General features: G+C 44.1%; 1 protein-coding gene across 1 annotated transcript; it reads right to left on the reverse strand.

Annotated features, from left to right (window-relative positions):
• Window positions 1-2,079: 2,079 nt before the first annotated feature.
• Window positions 2,080-21,748, reverse strand: Pi31 (Proteasome inhibitor 31 kDa). The gene is made up of 7 exons (XM_077683225.1): window positions 21,438-21,748; window positions 17,306-17,458; window positions 13,043-13,122; window positions 12,808-12,981; window positions 10,831-10,983; window positions 4,283-4,363; window positions 2,080-2,495 (listed from the first exon to the last, which is right to left on the reverse strand). Exons 1-7 carry the CDS (start codon window positions 21,609-21,611, stop codon window positions 2,441-2,443), a joined length of 870 nt encoding a protein of 289 aa, XP_077539351.1. The 5' UTR covers window positions 21,612-21,748; the 3' UTR covers window positions 2,080-2,440.
• Between the last annotated feature and the right edge of the window lies 1 nt (window position 21,749).

Genomic DNA, 21,749 nt, shown 5'->3' on the forward strand with positions numbered 1-21,749 from the left:
TGAATTGGGCACCTGCGTTTGGTATACTTAATCAGTATTGTCGCTTTTGACTTGGCCAAAATATTCTAAAAATCAATTGAAAAACACCCAAAATACTTACTCTTACCCCCCCCCCTCCCTTCCCTTCAGTCTTTTTATAAAATAACATTGGCACCTCGAACTTTAAAAAACTAATACCCCTAGGTTTCCTTCAGGAGTGTTAATGCTGGAGTGTTAATGCAAAGTACAGAAGCATCACGATATCTGTCCACGCTCTGCAGTAATGCACTGGTGTTCATGGACTCTCGGTTATGTAGAGACGCTGCCATTCTACTCCATTCTGCCGCTGCCTCCCATGAGGATCGGGATGCATTCACACCCTTCATTTTAATGCGACGGTTAGGTGACACGTCTGTTGTAAGGAGTTGGGAGACTACAGGCATGACATGTGCGTGGACAAGTTTGGATAGGAGCCTAAATTACATTCAATGGTAAAATGCATCGCTCAAGGTTCCTGCAGCTGCAGCTGCAGCTACAGCGACAGTACTTGCTCAAGTATCAAGTCTCAATGCTAAAGCACTATATGCTATTTTTCACTATATGCAAAAGAGCCCATTTGCGAAAACATTTTGGAAGCAAAGCCGCCTCTTGCGAGACAGAAGTACAAATGTTCAACATGGTTGAAGCAAATTTCAATTCAGACTCAGCCCAGTTGTGTTCTTTTCATCCTGAACTGCTGCAGCAGTGTTTTCGTGGCAGCCGTCAGCAAGCACACTAGAATTAGCCACCAAGTTCCAAAATATGGTTTCGCTGCTTTTGAACAGCCAGGATTTTTCTTTACTTCTACTGCTCCGCTGGATCTGAAAAATCACAACTGTGCTCTGTAAATAGGGGTTTTTAAACTCCAACATAATACAGGGTCATGCAAAGCTGCACAACCTTCTTGTAGTCATGATAGATGATGTGTCCTCTTGATTTTAGTATACTAAAGGTCACATACCAACCTCTACTACGAGCAGTGGCAAAAGCTAATGATTTGTAGCAGTAAAACCAGAGCAAGTTCAAAAAGCAAGGCAGCCAAATATTTTAGATGCGACTGCATCTCATTCACTCGCCTTGTCCCTGCATCCGGCGTCGTCGGCGTCCACCCCTCCCCCATTCTCCTCGCCGCGCCAGCTGCGCTCTTCGCCGCTCACCCCCTCTCCTCTCCGATTGCGAACACTCTCTCGCGAGGGGCATTGGATTGGATTTGATTGGCTTGGCTTGGATTTGGATTAAAGTGGATTGTGTTGCGTCATAGCCGCGGCAGACGCACTGGCGCCGGCGCGCCCCCTCACCGTTATGCGCGCTATAAAACGCGGTGCCTGTGCCGCTCCGCTCCATCGTTCCAGCGCCGTTTCTCCGCTGTCCAACGCTGCAACGTGAACCCCCTATGCGTTGCATCTACACAGGGGTTCCCGCGAGGGGAGGTGGGAGTTTTTTTAACACCTAATCTTCACGACCTAGCTAAAATAGATAAGAATCTTCACTTTTCAGCCTTGGTACAAAATTTGTACAGGGCCCCAAGAATGTTGGAATTTTGAGTCAGTTGCGAGAGAAAAAAAAAAAACTGCTCTAAAATATTATCACAGAAGTTGTTGACAGTGATGAATGCAAAGCCGATTTTAATTGATCAACAGGCTTCATACATACACCTAATGTGAATCTTCACAAAAGAATATATGCTCCTGCCTAAAAAGAAGGTCCCAACACGTATATCTGCATTGCCATTATTCAACAGGTCTCCACCAATTATCGTCACAGACCCATTGCTGGGAAGGTATGAGCAACACTGCCATAGCTCAGTTGCAGTGTCCAGGCTCACCAAGTTCCAGGGAAATATTCGTTTACTTGAAGCACAGTGCCTCAGTAAAGCCTGCACAGGCTATTAGGCCAGCCTAACATTTTCTTCTATAGAGTATTCCCACGCTGCGTAAAAACTTCTGAAGCAAAGTATGCAAGCCATCATGAATTGACTACCGCGCTGAACAAGCAACAAGCAAAGCCTTGGAAACACTATACTAATGACTTGACATGGCCGCAAGTGCAACACAGACTAACTTAAAAAGACAAACAATTTTATTACAAGAACTGATACAAAGATATTCCTTTTTTTAGAAAAGACAGTGTTCAGACAACTCCACAAATCAGACCCTCCAGCTTAATGGGCCTGGTTTCACTTGCGCCCAACAAACTTGAAACATCTGGTCATCTTTTCGATAGCCTGGCATCAAAAAGGGTTTTCCAGCAGTGTGCGGAGCATTTTTAATCAACCAAATGCTGGACAGGAAGTCCCGCTGCACTCTTGTCACTCCAGAAAGCCAGTTGTGGTGAGCAAGAAATCAGCTGCAGCAAAGAAAATTGGAAGGAAAAAAAAAAAAAATTTGTCGACGCACACAAAAGGCGACAAGCAGACGCTTGTTCAGCTGAACATGTCATCGTAGTCTGGAGGTCTTGGAAGATGGTCCGGGTTGGGCCTGGGAAAAAAAAATGGCCGCATATTAAAGCAATCACAACTTGTAGAGGGAGCAGTACAAAATATACACGGCACACAACATACATGCTTTGTCAAAGTTTTGTATAGGTAGTCAGGTAAACAGTGTCAAGTCAGTTTACAGACTGCCTGTTTTTGACTGCTCCCCCAGGTGCATCACAGGACCCTTGCATGTCATGTTACGACGTACTGAGTAATATGAAATCTGCCACCCGTTGCAGTGACTCACTGGCTATGGTGGTGTGCTGCTGAGCCCGGGGACGCGAGTTCGATTACTGGCCGCGACGGCCGCTTCTCTGATCGAGGCGAAAAGCGAAAACCCCTGCGTGTTCGAGATTTCAGTGCACTTTAAAGGTACCCAGATGGTCAAGATTAATCCAGAGCCCTCCGGAGCCTTATCGCCTGTGTCGCGTCGGCATGTTAAACCCTACAATTAATCAATATGAAATCTGCCCATTTAAGCACTACCGTATTTGTGCGAATCTAACGATTGTAACAAGCAGAAAAGGTTACTTAAGAAATTTCGAGAAAAAAAAAAAATTTGTTTTGATTGGCTTGAATTGTATTTTTGGAGGTGCTCGTGTACATGGAAATGCTGCTGGAAGTAGATTTTGGCTTTAAGCCAAATTGTAACACGCACACAAATTTCAAAGTTACTTTTAGCAAAAAAGGCATGCTTTAGAATTGTGCAAATACGGTAATTCCTCTGTGATAGCAGCACCATCTCCAATCGAACAAAATTGTAGTGAGCAATGAATGGCCCAATCTTTCGAGTAAAGCAAAGTTTTATGCTGCCTTCATGGTACCTACAATGTGAACACAAATTAAAATACGGCATTACTGTGTACATATAGTCATGGCAATCGATGCTTCCATCAGCGCAGTGCTTTTGCGATCTGTTGCGGGCAGATCAAAGAAACATGCAATAAACATACACAAACTAAAACAAAGAAACATGCAATAAACATACACAAACTGCATTAAAAAAAATCCATAACCGCTTTTGATTTCAAATTAACGGGGGCGCTGTCAAAAACAACAAAAGCGGCGGCGGTTACTTTACTTTATCGGAAGCTGCCCTAACATGTAAACAACCAGTCGCAGTATTCAAAATGATGGCCAGAGTCGACGGCAACAGCACGAAGGAAAGATCGGAAAGACCTTATCGACGCAACCGCAAATTCTCCATACACGGGATAAAATTTATGGCGGCCTGTACAAAGCGCGCTCGTCGACAGTGCGATTTGAATGAAACTTGCCGAGCAGATGGCGTACCAACAGTGCGTTAGTGTGGGCCGATGTCTCTCACTTTCGCAGGGCCGGGCACATTGGAAAATACACTCAACTATCCAAAAATCGAATAGTAAATATTTTATTCGCGAATTAAATTATTCGTGAAGGTACTGTTCGATTCGTTTTTGAATATTAGAGCATTTGCACACCCCTAGTCATTTTGCTTGGTAGAAAAGCTAACTTAAACTTTTCATGTAACCTATTGAGGCCTTATTGCCTTGTTTTCTCTAAATTAGGCAGTTAGGCGTGGTGGCACAGCAAGCTCAAAATTGAGCCGTGCCTGATTTCGTGTGTGAAGGATTCATCATGGAAACAAACAACATTAAGCAAGAAATTTTTCTGGCATGCAATGTTCTGCACAAGTTACTCTGCTGAGCCTAAAAGGCTACCCACAGAGCCTGGAATTAGGTTTGGGTGCCTCAAACCAACTACTTCCGTAATGTGAGAGGAGAAAACCAGGCTTAAGCCTGCACACACCCAGAGTATCGTATGCCACTCGGGTCATCAGGACGTGGAGGCCCGAAGGGGTCGAACCTGGCCCCAGGTGGCACGGCTCCCCTGCAAGCCAGCAAGCAGCAGCAACCATTGAGGCACAGGTGCTCGGCCCAACTCACTACCAACCAGCAATAGTTCCAATGACCCGGGCCCACAGACAGCTCTACAGACTGTCCGGCAGGGCACATTCCTCAGGCGCAGCCCTGCAGTACTACAGTGAAACCTCATTCTATCAAACACGGATACCGATTTACTCGCAAAATGAACCCACTCGCGTAATGAACCCTCCCCCCACTTTTCTTCTTGAGAATTTACTTTTTTGTCACTTTGAATAAAAAATGCAGCGGGGATATGTTTTTATCTCAGCATGGTTGCTGATGCTGTAGACAATCGCAGTAACTTGATATCATGCCACAGTACACGCAGAAATGCTAAAAACGCATTCCAACAAAAAGAAATCTCAACAGTAGCCGGAGACGTGAGCGGGAATGCTGTGGCTCACAATTTAAAAATTGCGCGCATGCGGTGCGCCACCTGCTGAACACAAAACAAACCTTGCGCCATAAAAACGTTGCAGCGTGCGAACAGAACGCGAAACGTACTACCGGATGGTTTTGGCAGCGTGCGAACAAAGCACTATAAACGTACTCCGCACTCCCCTGCTCTTGCTGTTCCACGATTTCGCCATGACGCTCGGTGGTGGTGTTGTTCAGCTGTGTTCCGGCCTTTTTTTGTGCTCTTGGTGCACGCTGTACAATGGCCCAGTACATGAGCTGCACAGACGGTTTTAAACTGAAGGTGGTGGAGCATGCGTTGATGCGCATAGAAACCGCGCGGCTGGGTGGCACTTCAGTGTTGACCCACTGCATGTACGCTACGGGCGAAAACAAGGATTTTGGTCGGTGAACAAGGATCGCCATGTGTTTCGTGGCCCAAAAAAGGGAAGCTTCCGGGTGTGAGAAAAGAAGTTTTGGAGTGCCTTGACAGCATGGAAGACGGTGCACTGTGGGCAGACTATGAATGTGAAGCCGCAAGCGACTTCTGTGAGGAGGACAGCTCCATGGCGAGTAGGGGGCCACTGGCATGTTCAGAATAAAAAAGAAATTCCATTACATAATCCCCCAGGTGTTATTACGAAAACGGTAAGGTTGATTGATTGATTATAGGGTTTAACGCGCCGACGCAACGCAGGCGATGAGGCGCGCCGTAGTGGAGGGCTCCGGATTAATTTTGACCACCTGGGGATCTTTATCGTGCGCCGAAATCTCGTACACACGGGCGTTTTTGCTTTTCGCCTCCATCAGAAAAGCGGCCGCCGCGGCCGGGAATCGAACCCGCGACCTCGTGCTCAGCAGCGCAACGCCTTAGCCACTGAAAACGGTAAGGCTCTGACGCGCTTCTCTCAGCAACATTATTGGGTGGAATTTCAACTTTTAAAAAATCTCCCCAGGTGGTCAAAATTAACCCGCAGCCCTCCACTACGGCGCGCCCCATCGCCTTAGTTGCGTCGGCGTGTTAAACACCACAATCAATCAATCAATCAATAAACTTTTAAAAAATCTGCTGCAATTTTTTCCCGCATAATGAACCCTCCCCCCCAAATTCATGCCGAATTTTCTGGAAAAAAGTAGGTTCATTACGCGAGTAAATACGGTATATCAAAGTATTGTTTTCTAATCAAACTGTTGGGTGTGTTCAGATAAGGACAGCCAAAGTGGTGCCATGACCATTTTTTGTTTGAGATGAAACTTTAATCTCGTGTAGAGCACTGCATCCCCACCGTGGAACTGGCATTAGTTTAGTGAGTAACGCCATAGTTGATTTAATAAAAAATTATTTAGAACGCGATCGGGCCGGGCTACTTTCCACATTGCTCGGTGTGGCAATTTTATGGACCCGTAAAACGAAGCGAACTTTTTTTCCATATTTTCCTAATTTTTTAAACAAATATTTGCAAACTTTTCTGCTGGATTCGTGAAAATTAAATTTGCAATATTTATATTTTTTGAGAAAATATTTCTCAAACTTAGTACCGAGAGCAATGTCGTTCAAAAGTGGCACTTCTAAAAAATATGTTTTTTACACATCGCCCTAAAGTCTAAGCTGTCTAGTTTTTTAGACCTGTTTACGAGGGGCTGCTGAACACCTCATACTTTTCTCAATGCTCTACAAAAAAAAATTATGAAAATACCGCTTCGTGAAATGCGACAAAAAAATGAAAATTCGGAAAAAAGGTCCACCTTTCGAAGTCATTTAAAAAAAATTATGTTTCTCAATTTTCGCGATATTTACACAAAATGGCACCCAATTACTGAGTATTCCAGAAAGCTAAACATTTGTTGCATTATTTTTGTTCTAACTCGGAAAAATGAGGTCGCATTCAACACATTTTTTTATTGTCCGATCAAAGGTTGAGTAGCAGTTCGCAGTGAAAAAAGACAAATAATTATGGCCGTTTTTAACATTTTAGAAAAATAAAGCCACTGATATAAAGAAAACTGATCATAGTATTCATATTTACCTATTGTTCAACTTGTTAGTTGCGGCAGGCATGAAAATAATTGCGAGGTTTCTGAGCTTGTTTCTCCCACCAGAGTAAGGCTAACATTTTATTTCTTTATCGCATTGCTCTAGCTGTGTCATAAACCCATATGTTTGATTTCTGACGCTGCTTAATCGCACATTATTGGTAATTTACCCCATTTATAAGCAAGTAACCTCGCTGCTGGCACTGAGAATATTTGACATGCGATCGTCATAGTCAAATGTGTAGTATTTCTGTTCTACCTGGTACATGCGAAGCACCAACTGCAAAACAACTTCGTCTTCCCAACTGTCCGTCTTTCAGGCTCCCGGGGATAAGGAATAGATGTGCTTCTTAAACAGTTTGTTTTTAGCTGTTGGAAAGATAAACTTTTATCCCACTACAAAATCTGCCAACCTTTACTTTGGAGACTTCAAGGTTAAGGGAAAGGTGCAGCTTTCTAGTTCCAAGGCCCTTCAAAGAGTCGACACGCAGAGGTTAAAACCGTCGCTGCCTCTCCAAGTCCGAGTTCGATGTTGTGTACCTTCAATTTATTTTGTTTTAGTTTGCTATTTCCGGGAGGATACGGGATTCCGAGTACCGGAGGAACATTTTTGCTTTTCTCTTGTTTGTTCTCCTCAAATGTGGCGATATCACCTTCGCCAATATATAGCATGACAGAATTCACTTTACAGGATGCTGTCCACGAACTATTTCGTACTGTTTGCGGCTTCGCTTGAAGGCCAACGCAAAATATGCACAGCAGCTTGATGCTTCAGAAGGCTCTCCACGCCATCGTACGCACTTTTGTCATGTCCGGTTCCAGAGAAAAGCCACTTTGTCATCCTAGTGACCCGACATTCACTTCTGCGCACCTAGAGGAACTAATATTTGTTCTTAAATTGGGTGGCACCACCGTTATTTATACACATTATTAAAGCGCATATTCATGCATGCTCTTCAAGTAGTCGCTTGATTTCGACCAACCCCAAGCATGCGTGAGCCGAATCAGGGACTGTGCTGCCGCAAAGGGTCGCAAGTCTTTCTCGACATCACAACGCACGTGAACACACTTTTTTGCCTCTTCGGTCAATGGTATTCTCTACCTTCGTCGGGAAGTAATTCCTACAGCACAAGCAAAGCTTCTGACCACTGTTTGTCGACTCTTTTAAGGGCCTTGGAACTAGAAAGCTGCACCTTCCCCTTAACCTTGAAGTGTTCAAAGTAAAGGTTGGCAAATTTTGTAATAGGATAAAAGTTTATCTTTCCAACAGCTAAAAACAAACTGTTTAAGAAGCACATCTATTCCTTATCCCCGGGAGCCTGAAAGACGGACAGTTGGGAAGACGAAGTTGTTTTGCAGTTGGTGCTTCGCATGTACCAGGTAGAACAGAAATACTACACATCTGACTATGACGATCGCATGTCAAATATTCTCAGTGCCAGCAGCGAGGTTACTTGCTTATAAATGGGGTAAATTACCAATAATGTGCGATTAAGCAGCGTCAGAAATCAAACATATGGGTTTATGACACAGCTAGAGCAATGCGATAAAGAAATAAAATGTTAGCCTAACTCTGGTGGGAGAAACAAGCTCAGAAACCTCACAATTATTTTCATGCCTGCCGCAACTAACAAGTTGAACAATGGGTAAATATGAATACTATGATCAGTTATCTTTATATCAGGGGCTTTATTTTTCTAAAATGTTAAAAACATCCATAATTATTTGTCTTTTTTCACTGCGAACTGCTACTCAACCTTTGATCGGACAATAAAAAAATGTGTTTAATGCGACCTCATTTTTCCGAGTTAGAACAAAAATAATGCAACAAATGTTTAGCTTTCTGGAATACTCAGTAATTGGGTGCCATTTTGTGTAAATATCGCGAAAATTGAGAAACATGATTTGTTTAAAATGACTTCGAAAGGTGGACCTTTTTTCCGAATTTTCATTTTTTTGTCGCATTTCACGAAGCGGTATTTTCATAATTTTTTTTTGTAGAGCATTGAGAAGAGTATGAGGTGTTCAGCAGCCCCTCGTAAACAGGTCTAAAAAACTAGACAGCTTAGACTTTAGGGCGATGTGTAAAAAACATTTTGTTTAGAAGTGCCACTTTTGAACGACATTGCTCTCGGTACTAAGTTTGAGAAATATTTTCTCAAAAAATATAAATATTGCAAATTTAATTTTCACGAATCCAGCAGAAAAGTTTGCAAATATTTGTTTAAAAAATTAGGAAAATTTGGAAAAAAAGTTCGCTTCGTTTTACGGGTCCATAAAATTGCCACACCGAGCAATGTGGAAAGTAGCCCGGTTCGATCGCGTTCTAAATAATTTTTTATTAAATCAACTATGGCGTTACTCACTAAACTAATGCCAGTTCCACGGTGGGGATGCAGTGCTCTACACGAGATTAAAGTTTCATCTCAAACAAAAAATGGTCATGGCACCACTTTGGCTGTCCTTATCTGAACACACCCTGTTGCGAAATCTCCGCGGAAATCACATGCATTATAGACTTCACATGTCGACCTTAGTCTGACATAAAACCGATATATCGAACTCAGCAGAAAGAGATCGGCATGCGCCCCAGGGACAAGCGGCAGGCGTTTGTGACTTTTCGCATGCACCCCTTGTCCAAGAACACTGTTTTGACTGCAGCAGCTCTGAGTGTCCCTGTTATGGGGTAGGAAGAGTTGCTTCTTTAACTGCTCTCGAGTGCCACCTTGTTCTGTTGTGTTACGTGCATAGTAGCGACGGTAACGAACACAAAGAGGATATTTACAAATATTTCAGTGTTGAGAATGGTGAGAACAGGTCAACCATTGCCGACGCCTTCAAAGAGTCCTTTGAGCATGTTGCTTATTAAGTCAAACAATGGTGTCGCGGTGAAGGAGGAGGAAAAAAAAAACTCTGGCGCACTGTGTGCAGAAATGCCCACCTTTGAGGACATCGAAAACTCGCTTTACAAGTGGTTAATGGACACCAGAAGCCAGAACATTTCCTGTGTTCTGGCTTCCAGAAGCAATGCTCCATAAAAATGCAAAGAACTTTTGATTTATTCTAGGCATGGAAGACTGCGCCACAAGTAGTGGATGATTACAATGATTCAAAGCGCACTACAACATTAGTCGAGAAAGTTGTCGTGGGAGAAGGTTAGAATTCCAATGAAGGGAGCACTAAAAGATGGCTTAAAGGAGCAGTCCCTAATTCTTACGTACAATTCTTTCAACATTCAACTCTGTACAAGAAGTGATGATCAAAAGGTTGCTTGCGAATCTTGGAATGAATCAGGAACTCAAGGGCGACCTTATAGGTGCAAACCAAATGCTAAAATGTGCTTGGAACAGTGTCAAGCAAGACCCGGTAGCGAAATACTTTCAGGTCTTATCTGGGCGGAGGACACTGCTCAGAAAGAAGTATCGCATAATTTTGAAGAATGCCAGCTACACAAAAATTGGAGAAAGCTCACGAGTTTTATGGAGGCTGCACCTGGTACAGATAATTTTGTTGGTAACAACAGCCAATGAGAACTTTGGCCCAGCTGAGCAACGCGAAAATTGTAGCGCAAGTCAGCCATGAGTGGGTTATGGAAGAAACTGCTATGCCAAAACTAATGAACACTGATGATCTGGCCCCAACTCTGGGCAAAGCTTAGAAATTCGTCCCAAGTGCAGGCTTCTTGCATTGTGGACGTTACATGTGAGCAAAAGTGTGGTTCATCTTAACCGGGTTCGTCTTAACCAGAGTTTACTGTAGTCTTGAGCTGGTGGATTACTGGAATCTTGTGAACCAGGTCATGATAAAAAATGCAATGCCACTAACTGCAGTTTTTTTGCACTGAAGTGAATAAATCGTTTGTGTTAGCCCCCAAAATGACAGTTCAAATGCCACGAGCTGTCTGCTCATTAAATTGCAATGAGCTTCAACTTATCTCGGGCATCGTTTCGTACCTACACAGAACTATTTCACGATCCCCGCACAAGCAGTGCTTCACAGTACCTTGGCAGGCCTGGAATGCCCACTCCCGGGTCAGAGTGGTGAGGCCGGGGTATCTGCCTCGGATCCATGATCATCCCGCCACCAGGACCACCCTGATAGAAGGGGTCCAGATCCCGTTGGCCTAGTCGGCCAGGCTCCTGCCCCGTCGGGTACCTGCGGGGAGCACAAACCGCCATGGCTGAGAACCACAGCCTCCCGCTGCGTTTGAAAAACTGCTTTCCATGCCAAAAAATAATGGCCAATCAGACGCACACACTGTTTCCCCCTACGTTCTTTTAAGGTATTCTACATTCATGGTTGTGATGATGTGCTTGCCCAGAACAAAGGTCTTGCCAATCGCCTAAGTCGTACATTCACAAACAGTCGGACATATTTACAACACCTCACCTGATATTACTGCCTGCATTGAACAGTTAAAATCCTCTTGTCTAATGTAGAATGCTAATCGTTCAAGAAACTCGATGCACCAAACAGCGAGGCATGTGGTGAGCACTGTCACCCCTCGAATGCGAGACACACCACAGCCAGGAGAGCAGGCCCGGGGAGACTCCCCTGATCTCCCCTGGGAAGTAGCGGCAGGGGTTGGGTTGTGAGGGAATGGGTAGGGGAACAAGAGAAAGGGGTTATGGGAGCTGACCATCAAAGTCAGACTCGTTTTCAGGCCTGGTCTGCCACCTCAAGATGGGCACCAGACTTTGCCAATTAGAATTTCAGTTAGAATTTTGTGGCCCCTGCAACTGGGTTACTGCTAACCTGCTGGGCTCCGACCATTGGAAACAGAGAAAACCTGACAGAGGGTGGCAGCTCTGACCCCCCCCCCCTCCCCCTTCCTTGACACCCTGTTTACAAATGCCATTATGACCAGAAAATTTTCAAAGCCGAAATAAGCATGCCAGAGTTTTATTTCACTCTATAGCAAGTTTTATGAATACTACTTGTGTAACAGCATGTACGACATTAAAAATGCATGGAGAAAACAATGGGGCACAAAAGCTCATAGCCTTTCCAATAGCTGTAAAAGTGAGTGAGAGATCAACAAAGTGCAGCATTGTGGCTTTGAAGGAGGCCGTATAGTTAGGGAAGTGGCTGAAGAACAGAATACCAGCGCAACATTCTCTAGCTGAGCTATTGCTCTCGCTAACTTTGTGTTGTGGCTTATTTCTTCGCACTTTTGGTTCCCAATGCTCTGTATTTTCCGTGTTTAGGATATGGAAGCTTTAGTTGTGATACAGTGAATTTCACAAAGTTAGGATATCAGGACATCTGGCACTTTTTTTCAATCCCCTGAGGGACTGAGGACAGCAAATCCGAATATAGCACAGGTCTTCACAGGTGGTAGGCACAGGTGGCCTATACTTGGCTACAAGTTAAGAACAACAATAGAAGTCGCCACCGCGCCTCATCACAGCAGCCGGCTGTTTCTCTGTGGCGCAGAGCGTGCCTTGCTGAGAGTATTTTGAAAATAACACTAGTGATTTTTCATACTTAACTAGCTTATGAATAACTGCAGCGATGACAAACTATGTGAAATAAAGCAGCTGATGTCATGCATTAAGCACGATGCCCTTTCAAAATTCGCACCCATGCTGACATCAAGGGCCGTCGCTTTGGCGGAGTGACACACTGCATGAGCTATTGCCATTCTTAACTTGTGCCAGAGTATAGTAGGGCACAGCCTTTAAAAGGCACTCGTCTCAACTTGTATCAATAAACAAACAGAGCACTGCTTGTCACTCAGAAGGCAATAAGAAAGCTGCAATCTTTACGTCAAAACAAAGGTTACTCTGCCTTTAGAGTTCCTCTAGAACCATTGGTGTGGTAACAGCTGCAACGAGCTTACACACACAAAAAAAAAAATAATAAAGGAGGCCTCAATGCCCACTAGAAAGAGCAATAAAGCATGCTTAACACAACAAGACGCTCCTGGCTGCAGCAAGTGGCTAAAACAATGGTGCTTGGCCATCGAGGCTTGCCTACCATTCCATTCCAGGCTGCCTGCTGGGAACGTGCAGAGGATTGTTGTCCTGAGATGTGGTTGACGAAGCCTCACGAACGCTGGCCGCAGCATCAGCACCACTCTCCATGCTCTCCAGGGCAGCAACCACTTCACGGGTCACCTTGGCCACCGCAGAATCCAAGTTGGTGTACGCCCTGTGCAGTCATGACGACTCCATTCACCGCCCACACAGGTCTCCACTAGCCGGGTACTTACCGGCGAAAGTCTGCAAATTCATCGGTCACAAACTTGCCAATATTTAGGTTGGTTGATGCTGTTTTCTCTTTCTGGACATGCTGAAAAAAACAGACAATTCATTTATGCTATGAGCACCATTTAGCCCACAGCAGCAAATCGGGGGAAGAAACGTACTGCCTTTTATATATCATTAAAAAAATATAGAATTTAAAAATGGGAGCGAACGTGAGCTGAATTCTGCAAAGCCCCGATTTATCCTGTGCCAGCAGAGCTGGAGAGGTTTCTTCTTGTTACTTTACTCGTGCTTGTGCATAAAATAAATTCTTTTAGTGTTACAATGTTACAACACAGGGAAGATTATAGCACTCAAACATGTCAGTACCACAGGCCGTCAGGAAGATAGGCTGATTGCAGCCATTCTTTAAACCAATTATTCATGGAAAGCACAAAAATCAACAAGCCAGCAAAAAACCAAATGAGAGCTTAATATTGCCTAAAGGATACAGCTTTGTCCCTAACAAAAAAAAAAAAAAAAAAACAGGACAGCACTGTATTTAAGCTGCGAGCTCAGCACCATCCTGTTCAACCCAAAACAAAAAAAAAAAAAAAAGGAAGAAAGAAAAGAAAAGAGGCTTGTCAACTCAGATGGGCCATAGAAAGAAGGATGACAAGATGAAATAAAACAGTGTTAGGGTTTCACGCAGCAAAGCTACCTGGGCCAAGAGGTGCGGTATAGTGGAGAGTTCCGGACTAATGTTGACCATGGGGAAACATGCGCTAAATCTTGACACACGGGCGTTTTCGTTTTTCACCTCCATAAAAATTAATGCCTGCCGGAACTGAGATCACAGCAGCATTTTTGGACTCAGCAGCATAATTCTTCAGCCACTGAGCCACCGCAGCAGGTATGACAGGATAAGCACACAGGAATAACAAACGGGCATTATAAACCAATGAACAAAAACATACCAGCTTAGATTAAGATAAAGAAATTGGGCTGGCCGGAGAATGTAAAGGAGAGACAATAGGTTAAAGCCACATGAGCAATAGGATGACTACCCAGTGAGGTGAGTTCAGGAAGTCAGAAAACTCAGTATGAGATGAGACGGGAAAATTCATAAGAATCACTCAGGCAATTTCTTGGGGTTTTTTTTTTTTGCTTTCAAAAGTAATTGGCTTGAAAAATAGCTGCACTCAGTCAACCTGCCTATGAGCTGCACTCAGTCAACCTGCCTATGGACCTTCGGTACTGACATGTTTAGATGTCGCCGATACGAATCTTCACTGTGCTGCGGCACTGTAACAACAGAATTCATTTATTGTGGCAAGAAATCTCGCCAAGCAAGATCAAACGCAATGATCACAAGTCGGTGAGGAGCCGAATAAGGCTAGATATAAAATGGAAAGGGGCGAAAACAACAAAACTAGGAAACCCAACTTCATCATACACAGGGCACCAGAGTTTCGAAAACGCTCCAGAACAATTAAACAAATAACAAATAAGCAATTCCGAACAATAAAGCTTCAGAACAGAGCAGTCTTAACCGGTGTGAGAGAGCATAGCCTGGACAATAACTTCAAAGAGATGGAGCCGCCTCATCATACATCCTTGCTGATCAAAAAATTCTTGTGAAAGATTATGCTGAGAGTGCATATCTGCAAGAGTCTTATGCAGGTCTCATCTAAACCCTTGTCTTTCAATACTTTCAGCACTGCAGCAGTGTCTACGGAATAGAATGCTTTTTTGTAGTGTATAAATGTCAAGTAATAGTCTATAAATATCACTAATTTCTGTACTACCAGATCGACAACATGAATGTGATCGATTGTTGAGTACCCTTTGCTAAATCCAGCCTGTTCTTTTGTTTGTTTAAAATCTAGAATATTGCAAAAGTGTGGTAAACTATTCTTTGAAAACACCTTGTGTACGACCAAGAGTAGGCTGGCAGGCCTGTAATTTTTAAGCTCCTTGACATCACTCTTCTTGTAAGTAAGAACTATGCTGGCAGTTTTCCAGGCCAGGGGTACCCTTGAAGTCCTCAGGCATTCTAAAAATAACCTCACAAGCTTGTCTAGTATAACGTCTTCTCCCTCCTACAGGTCACCCACAGTTATCCCGTCATCTAAGGCAGCTTTTCTCTCTTTATACCCTTAAAGGGACCCTGCAACACTTTTTAAATTTTTTTTTCTAAATGCTTTCAGAATGTAGTCATTAAGAACAGGGGGTCACAAAGAACCTCAAACAAAAAATATTCCTCTATGTCCATCGTTGAATGTCACAGGTATGATTGAGCATTGCTTGCCCACTTGAGTGATGTCACTTAGGCTATATTGCAGCTATTGGCCAGCTTCCTTTCAATTACAGGAATAAACACACTCAATAGCCATTTTAAAGAAAACTGCAACAAAAGCAAAGCAGAAACTGGAAGGCGTATCTGCTCAATGAGCAAATCACACAGTGCTGCTCTGTGCTGGAGATAACCACAGCTTTTGCAGTGCTTGCAAGCACGAAGGAAAGACAAAGCGTTTATCAAAAGTGCTGCAGGGTCCCTTAAAGATCCTTTGCTGCTTTCTCTTTGAACTATAATAGTTTACCTGTTTCTTTCTTGGCGCCCTGCATCCTGCATCTACTGCTGATTGTGATCATCGCCATCAGGTTCTCATTTAGTAAGTCTAAAAGATATCTTTTCTCACTCTGAATGTGTTCTGAAGAGTCATTTGACAATTCTGCAACCTGTGTACGTTGAAGTAGGGTTTCCTACTTTTTGCTAGCTTTATCATTCCCCATTTGAGGTGCATCCTTGTTTTTACACCTAACCATCCTGAGATCACTGCTTTTGATCTAGCCTAACACCTCAACATCCTGTACCTGGATTGGCACTTGGACTTCTTGTCTCGAGGTCCTTGGTATTATAGAACATGCCCAATATTTTAAATTCCATCAAGCGCTCACCGGTTCTTAACCTCGTTTAACCCAACACTATCCCAGTTAATGCCCGCGAGCTCCTTTAATCGCATCTAAGCTTCCCACGCTAGACAGAGTTCGCCATGTTGGACGTTGCCAGCTTCAAATTTCAGAGGTCGCCTCCTTAGCACCGTCTGCTGAATTGCTGACGTGAACGGTGTCATGGTCAGCAGGTGCTCACAGCTGCTAGAGACTGAGGGCTGTGTTCAGTCATTGGTGCATAAAAAACAGTCGCAGTACTACTGTACCAGGTGGCAAGATCTTGTACCGGTAAGGCAGTGCTGTCGGCGTCACCAAGAGCCTTCCCAGTATGTTTCCGCTATTTCTAGTGCAGCCTCCGTTCTACCAGGGATGATGATGTCTGCCAGAACAAGTAGCAATTCCAACCTAGGCATGTGGTACCAATCCCGTGTTCCTCGGGAATTTCCCTGTTAGGTACTACTCAGCCGTTTCTGCTTCCATTGCAATCGGGTTGGGCAAGACATCTTTTGCAGCAATGTTTAATGTATAACATTTTGGTCATTTTGGTCAATGGGCCATTTTAGTCAAACACTACTCTTTTGCTTTAGCTCCAGGAAAATGGGAGAACCGAGAACAAAAGTTAAGAAGCCTGAATTGCGGGACGTAAGAACTATGCAAAACAGTCCCTGAGCCACTTGCAGTTATATAGTATATAGTGTTAAATAGTAAACAATTAACCGGGCCAATAATGGTTCGTCACTCCTAGCAGTGCACGAGCACTGCTAGGATGGAACAGTAAATGCCTGCTGAAAAGGACACTGAGAGAAACCATACTTGCAATTATCGGCATGTAATAAAGTCAGCACCATGAAATAAATACTGGCACTTATGTAGCACGATTATGTGGTACGATACAGGCAGTTCTATTTGTGCATAGAGCCGGCTATTTCTTTCTTTTTTTTTAGTATGCTGCATTACTTTATAAACCTTATACAAATACTCCTTTCTTGCATAAAGCGCAAATTACATGGTGATGACAGGCTATGCCCTTGGATAAATTTTTGGTATGCTATTGGATGTTTTACTTCAGTTATGGAATTTGACACGTTAGCGTTCGGAAGAAAACATGCCCTGATTTTCATTCAGAGATTCTTTTCCTGAATTGGGCAGGGAAGGGGTTAAACCTCTGCAGCATGTAACAAGAAATGTCTGCATGCAACCAGCAGCGGGAGGAAATAATAATAATAAAAAAAAATCACCATACCAGAAGCAACCAGGGAAAACAACACTAGAGCCACCATGGTCGGACTGTGACAATCTTTTGAGGAGCTCTGACTTTTTCCCCAAGTACTCACCACGACATTGATCAGAAGGAAGCCATCTGCCGGTAGCACCTTCAGCAAATATCGTGCACCACTTTGCGGAGAGATGTACCGAATTGTGTACACAGTCTGATTTGCATTCCAGTCGGAGGGCAGCAGTTCGGTGCTTTGTTCAGAGTCTTTCCACTGAAACATTACACATAACACATCAGCTACAAACGTGGTACTCAGTTAAAGGGACACTGATGTGAATTTGTCAAACTTCTGTTTGCGTTTGCATGCATAGACTGGCTCAAATAAACATACCTTTCATCGTTTATCGTTTGCTAAAGCAGCATTTCATATACAAAGCCTGAAAGAAGAATGTGCACCCCCTGTGGTGGCTGCAACACCTACAGCAGTGACGCAAGCTGTTTTTGCAATGTGATGGGACGATGTCCAAACTTTTTAAAGTTCATGCATGTGCACCTGCATTTCAGTGTTTTATTTTCTCTTTAAAAGAAAGAAAAACTTAAGTACTATTGGCAACAAGCATATTTGTCAAAATGTAGTTCTTGTGGATTTTTTTGAAAAGTTGTCCACATGTTTCAGTTCCTTATAACAACATGTTTGGCATGCGACATTATCCTTGGTCACGTATTCTCGATACCTCAGGAGCTGACACGGCGTGCTTCTACCATGTCTGCTGCAGAATGGGCTGGGTAAGCCCGCAAGCACCGCTCAGGGCGACCTCGTAAGTACCATTCAGCACCAAATTACGAGCCAAGGCACACACTGGCTCAACACCCACCTTACCTAACTGGAGGTTTTAACAGTAACCATTCAGGATAACCTGTCGACATCAGCATCACCAATATGCAATATGCCTTGCCCCAAACTGCAGATTTCAGGGCTGCCGTGACGCAGCCAACGCACTGACTGCTGTTGGCACGCGCTGCTCCACCTTGTGTATCACAACACGGTTTTTGGACTGACATAATGCTGCCTGAGCGCATGTGATCACGGCCGTGGTGTGGCGAGAACAGTGACGTCAAGAGCGCTGCCCTGTCATGGTGGCTGCCTCGGTGTTCGTTTCGTCAGAACCGAAACTGACATGAATAAGCGAGGCCATAAATAATTATTTACACTGCAATCGACCCTCTAATGTGCCATTCTATGATTACTGGGCTGGTAGGCACCCATAGCAGCGAAAAAAATATAACACAAAAATTTCGTGTTAGTACTACTTTAGGACAGATAAAGTGAATGCAATTGTGTGGTCTGCTAGTACAACCTGTGCAAAGTGTGCTTCTCGTGCACTGTACAATAAGAGCTTAGGTTGATTTTAATTCCTTGTTGCCTAGACTAACTTTGCCGACTCCTCTCCTTTTTTTAATTGACCTTAGATCTTTTACAAGCATACCAGTCGCACATGCATGTGCAGCCTACAACTTTAGTGAAGCGAAGTCAGCGAAGCATCATAACACCAATATATAAGATTGCCTATGCACTAGTATGGATTTATTTTGACTTTACTAAACGTAATACATTCTACAAAGCAAAAAATGAAGCTCGATTCTTCCAGGTACAAATCTTTTAGGGGCTTAGTTCTCACTGCGCAATCATATTGCGGCAGACTGATTTTGTTGCCGCCATGGTTGGTGAGCCATGCAGTCGAGCCAATACGAATAAGTTCGTGTCATACAAAACATGCAAATCAGCAAGGAGGATGCAGAAAGGACAACAGACCTTTTGAATTGATTTTCCTACTATATAAACTCACATAACCGCACCCAGAGCGATGAAAACATGGACTAGGGGCTCCACACTTCAATCTGTGGAAGTAATCTCGCAACGTGTTAAATCGATAGCAACCCCAAACGCCAATCCTTTTGTTTACGTACAAACAACATCAGTGCACTACTTAATAAAGAAGGTCAAGATATCATTTCCTTTACTTTTGTGGTACAGCCATCCACCGTCTTAGCTGGATGGAGCAATGCCTTCCGCACTTACTGTCTTCTCTTTTCTTAGCATACTGTAATTTAGTCAACTTTTGCATTGGTCTGAGGCTAAAGGTGGTCCTCCGCACTGGTTTAAACTGTTTTAAATCAGAATGTTCGAGCTATGCCACGCTAAGGTAGAATATGATGTTCCAGCTAAGCCAGTGGACGACTGTATGCACGGGGAGCCTGAAGTGATCAGGCCATAACTGCCGTGAACATGGCTTTGGGCATGCCCCAAATGGTCTATAGCTCAGTGGCTCTCGAATAGGGGTTTGCAGATCCATCTGTGACACTACCCTTTCCCTTTTTGTTTGCCAAACCCAGCTGCCAATGCACAAAAAAAAAAAGTGGATTTCCCACGTGAAATGTACATTTGACTTCTACGTGTGGCAGGTGCCATGAAGTCAGCTTGTGTTCAACCATGAAATTGTGCAAGAATGTGGGACACACAAAAGGCGGGCACATAGGTATAAGAGTGCAGGCCACCTTAGAGGAAAGAGTTAATCTCGTTTGACATTATGACACGCATCAACATACTTATCCTGGGGCCAGATATAACTTTTTCAAGCCAAGAAGGGGTCCTCAGCAGAACCGCTAATTTAGTTCATTGTTGACTGCACCACGCATGCAAAGAAATGCGCCGCCGGCCAAAGACAGGAGCATGCACTCGTGAGCTCTGTGTGCACAGTGGCCACAGCTGCCAATGATATTGGGCGATACCCTTAGCAGCTGTGGCAGTAATGTTCTCATCCTCTTGCAATAAGGCAGCCAGGTAAGCAAGTGGTTTACGAGATGGCAACATATTGCAGTAGGACACATATTCTCACACCAAACATATCAACTGCGCATGCCCATGCATTTCTCGGTGCCATTGGCAGGTGGCGCCATCAGTGTCATAGGTGGTGCGGTTTGATTTGTCCACACCTGTGCTTCAGAAGGATGAGTGACATGGAGGAGGATTAACCATGCTTTATGGCAGAGGAGCTCCTGGTCTGCACCATCGCCATGCACAAGATTTGCAGGGAGTGTTTAGCATTCTGCCTAGACTGAAAAACAAAGCCTGACACTTCAACTGCTCCCATGCCAGTACAGTTAGGTGACATAAACTGGCTAGGGCAAGCCTACACTCATGCCATGCAGCCATTTCAATGATCACTGAAATCAAAGGCCATCGAACTAAATAGGGAACGGGTGCTCCCACACGGCCACTTCCGATTGTGGTAAACATCCAAACAGTTATCGAAATAATGTTTAAGTGGTCAAGGACCGCTGTGTTTTTTTACTAACAGCCTCAATTATCAACTAAAGTGAAAACCAAAACAATCTGAAAAAGAAAACAACAAGAAATCGTAACTTTTCATGTTAAGAAACTTACACAATACAAGGCTGTGCATCATTACACCATCGCCCACATGTTACATACAGAGTAAACTTCTCACTGATACTGCAGGTGTCTGTGCCACAGCAGGTCATGGTGACAGCGGAGCAGCTACAATAAATTCGATGGTCCTCGCAAATTACATCGGGCAGTGGCATTAGCCAATTAAATCGAGGAAGTGAAAATTCGTGGATGAATTCGTATTTCTGTGCTGCGGCTACAATGTCGCAGCAGGATTTTCACCTCGGCAGATTGCAGGCAGCCAAGGCAACTTCCAAGGCTAGTCCTGCGCACACTTGTTCAAGCTAGTTTAGGTAGGGTTCAGTCGATTCTTCGTCCTGTCATTGCTGGGACCGAGCAACGATTTGCAGTACTGCACTAATAAGGGATTTCTCGTGTTTGGACGAAACGCCAACTATTTTATTTTTCAATATTTTACGCGAAACTTCTCTCATCACTGCCCAGCCAGAAATATTCTCGCAAACTACGTCAAGGAAAAATGGTTGCACTAACCAATGTTTATACTGCGAAGGTGACCATGAAAAGCATGTACCAAAGTAATTTAACGAAGTCGCAAATACGCAGCCACTATTAGGACACTTCGTTATGAGGTTCGAAACACGACACGCATGCCGGCATTAAGTTTCCGACAATGAAACAGAAGAGCACGCGTGTTGGGTGCATCATTTGAAGACGTTATTTCGATGACACCGTTCTGAAGTACACACGTTAGCTCAGTGTGCGGCAGAGAACATCAACAGCCGATGCTGTGCCCAGGCACTGTCTACAGGAAAACGCTCACCTCTTCAGTGGTGCCAACGCATCGTTTACCGCTCCTCACCAGTAGGTAGTGGACCAAGAGAACAAGCGCATCGGCTTTTGACTTCAAAGCTTCCGCACACGACTTAAAAGTCAGTTCCAAGGCAAAGTATTTTTCATATCCTGAAGGACCACGGGCTCCACCGGTAGAGCTCATTGTAGCAGGTTTACATCGTTTCGACCTCTGCAAAGTATCTCAGTACTTGCGAATGACGCAGCCGTTCTAGGGTGGCTAGAATGGGGCGGTGTGGCGAGCTAGGAACGTCTTCCCAGCGGGCCCCTATTCGCGCCACTG

This window comes from Haemaphysalis longicornis, unplaced genomic scaffold, assembly GCF_048455015.1.
Source record: "Haemaphysalis longicornis isolate Haplotype H1 unplaced genomic scaffold, Haemaphysalis longicornis Haplotype H1 scaffold_1, whole genome shotgun sequence".
Lineage (NCBI taxonomy): Eukaryota > Metazoa > Arthropoda > Arachnida > Ixodida > Ixodidae > Haemaphysalis > Haemaphysalis longicornis.

Bases quoted from the DNA above. Each gene is read 5' to 3' on its own strand.
- Pi31 (XM_077683225.1), bottom strand. From the start codon at position 21,611: ATGAGCTCTACCGGTGGAGCCCGTGGTCCTTCAGGATATGAAAAATAC. The intron at 13,123-17,305 runs GTGAGTACTTGG...TGTTTTTTTCAG, and splicing joins TCCTTCTGATCAATGTCGTG to CATGTCCAGAAAGAGAAAAC. The intron at 2,496-4,282 runs GTGTGTGCAGGC...TTTTTTTCCCAG, and splicing joins AGTGGCATACGATACTCTGG to GCCCAACCCGGACCATCTTC.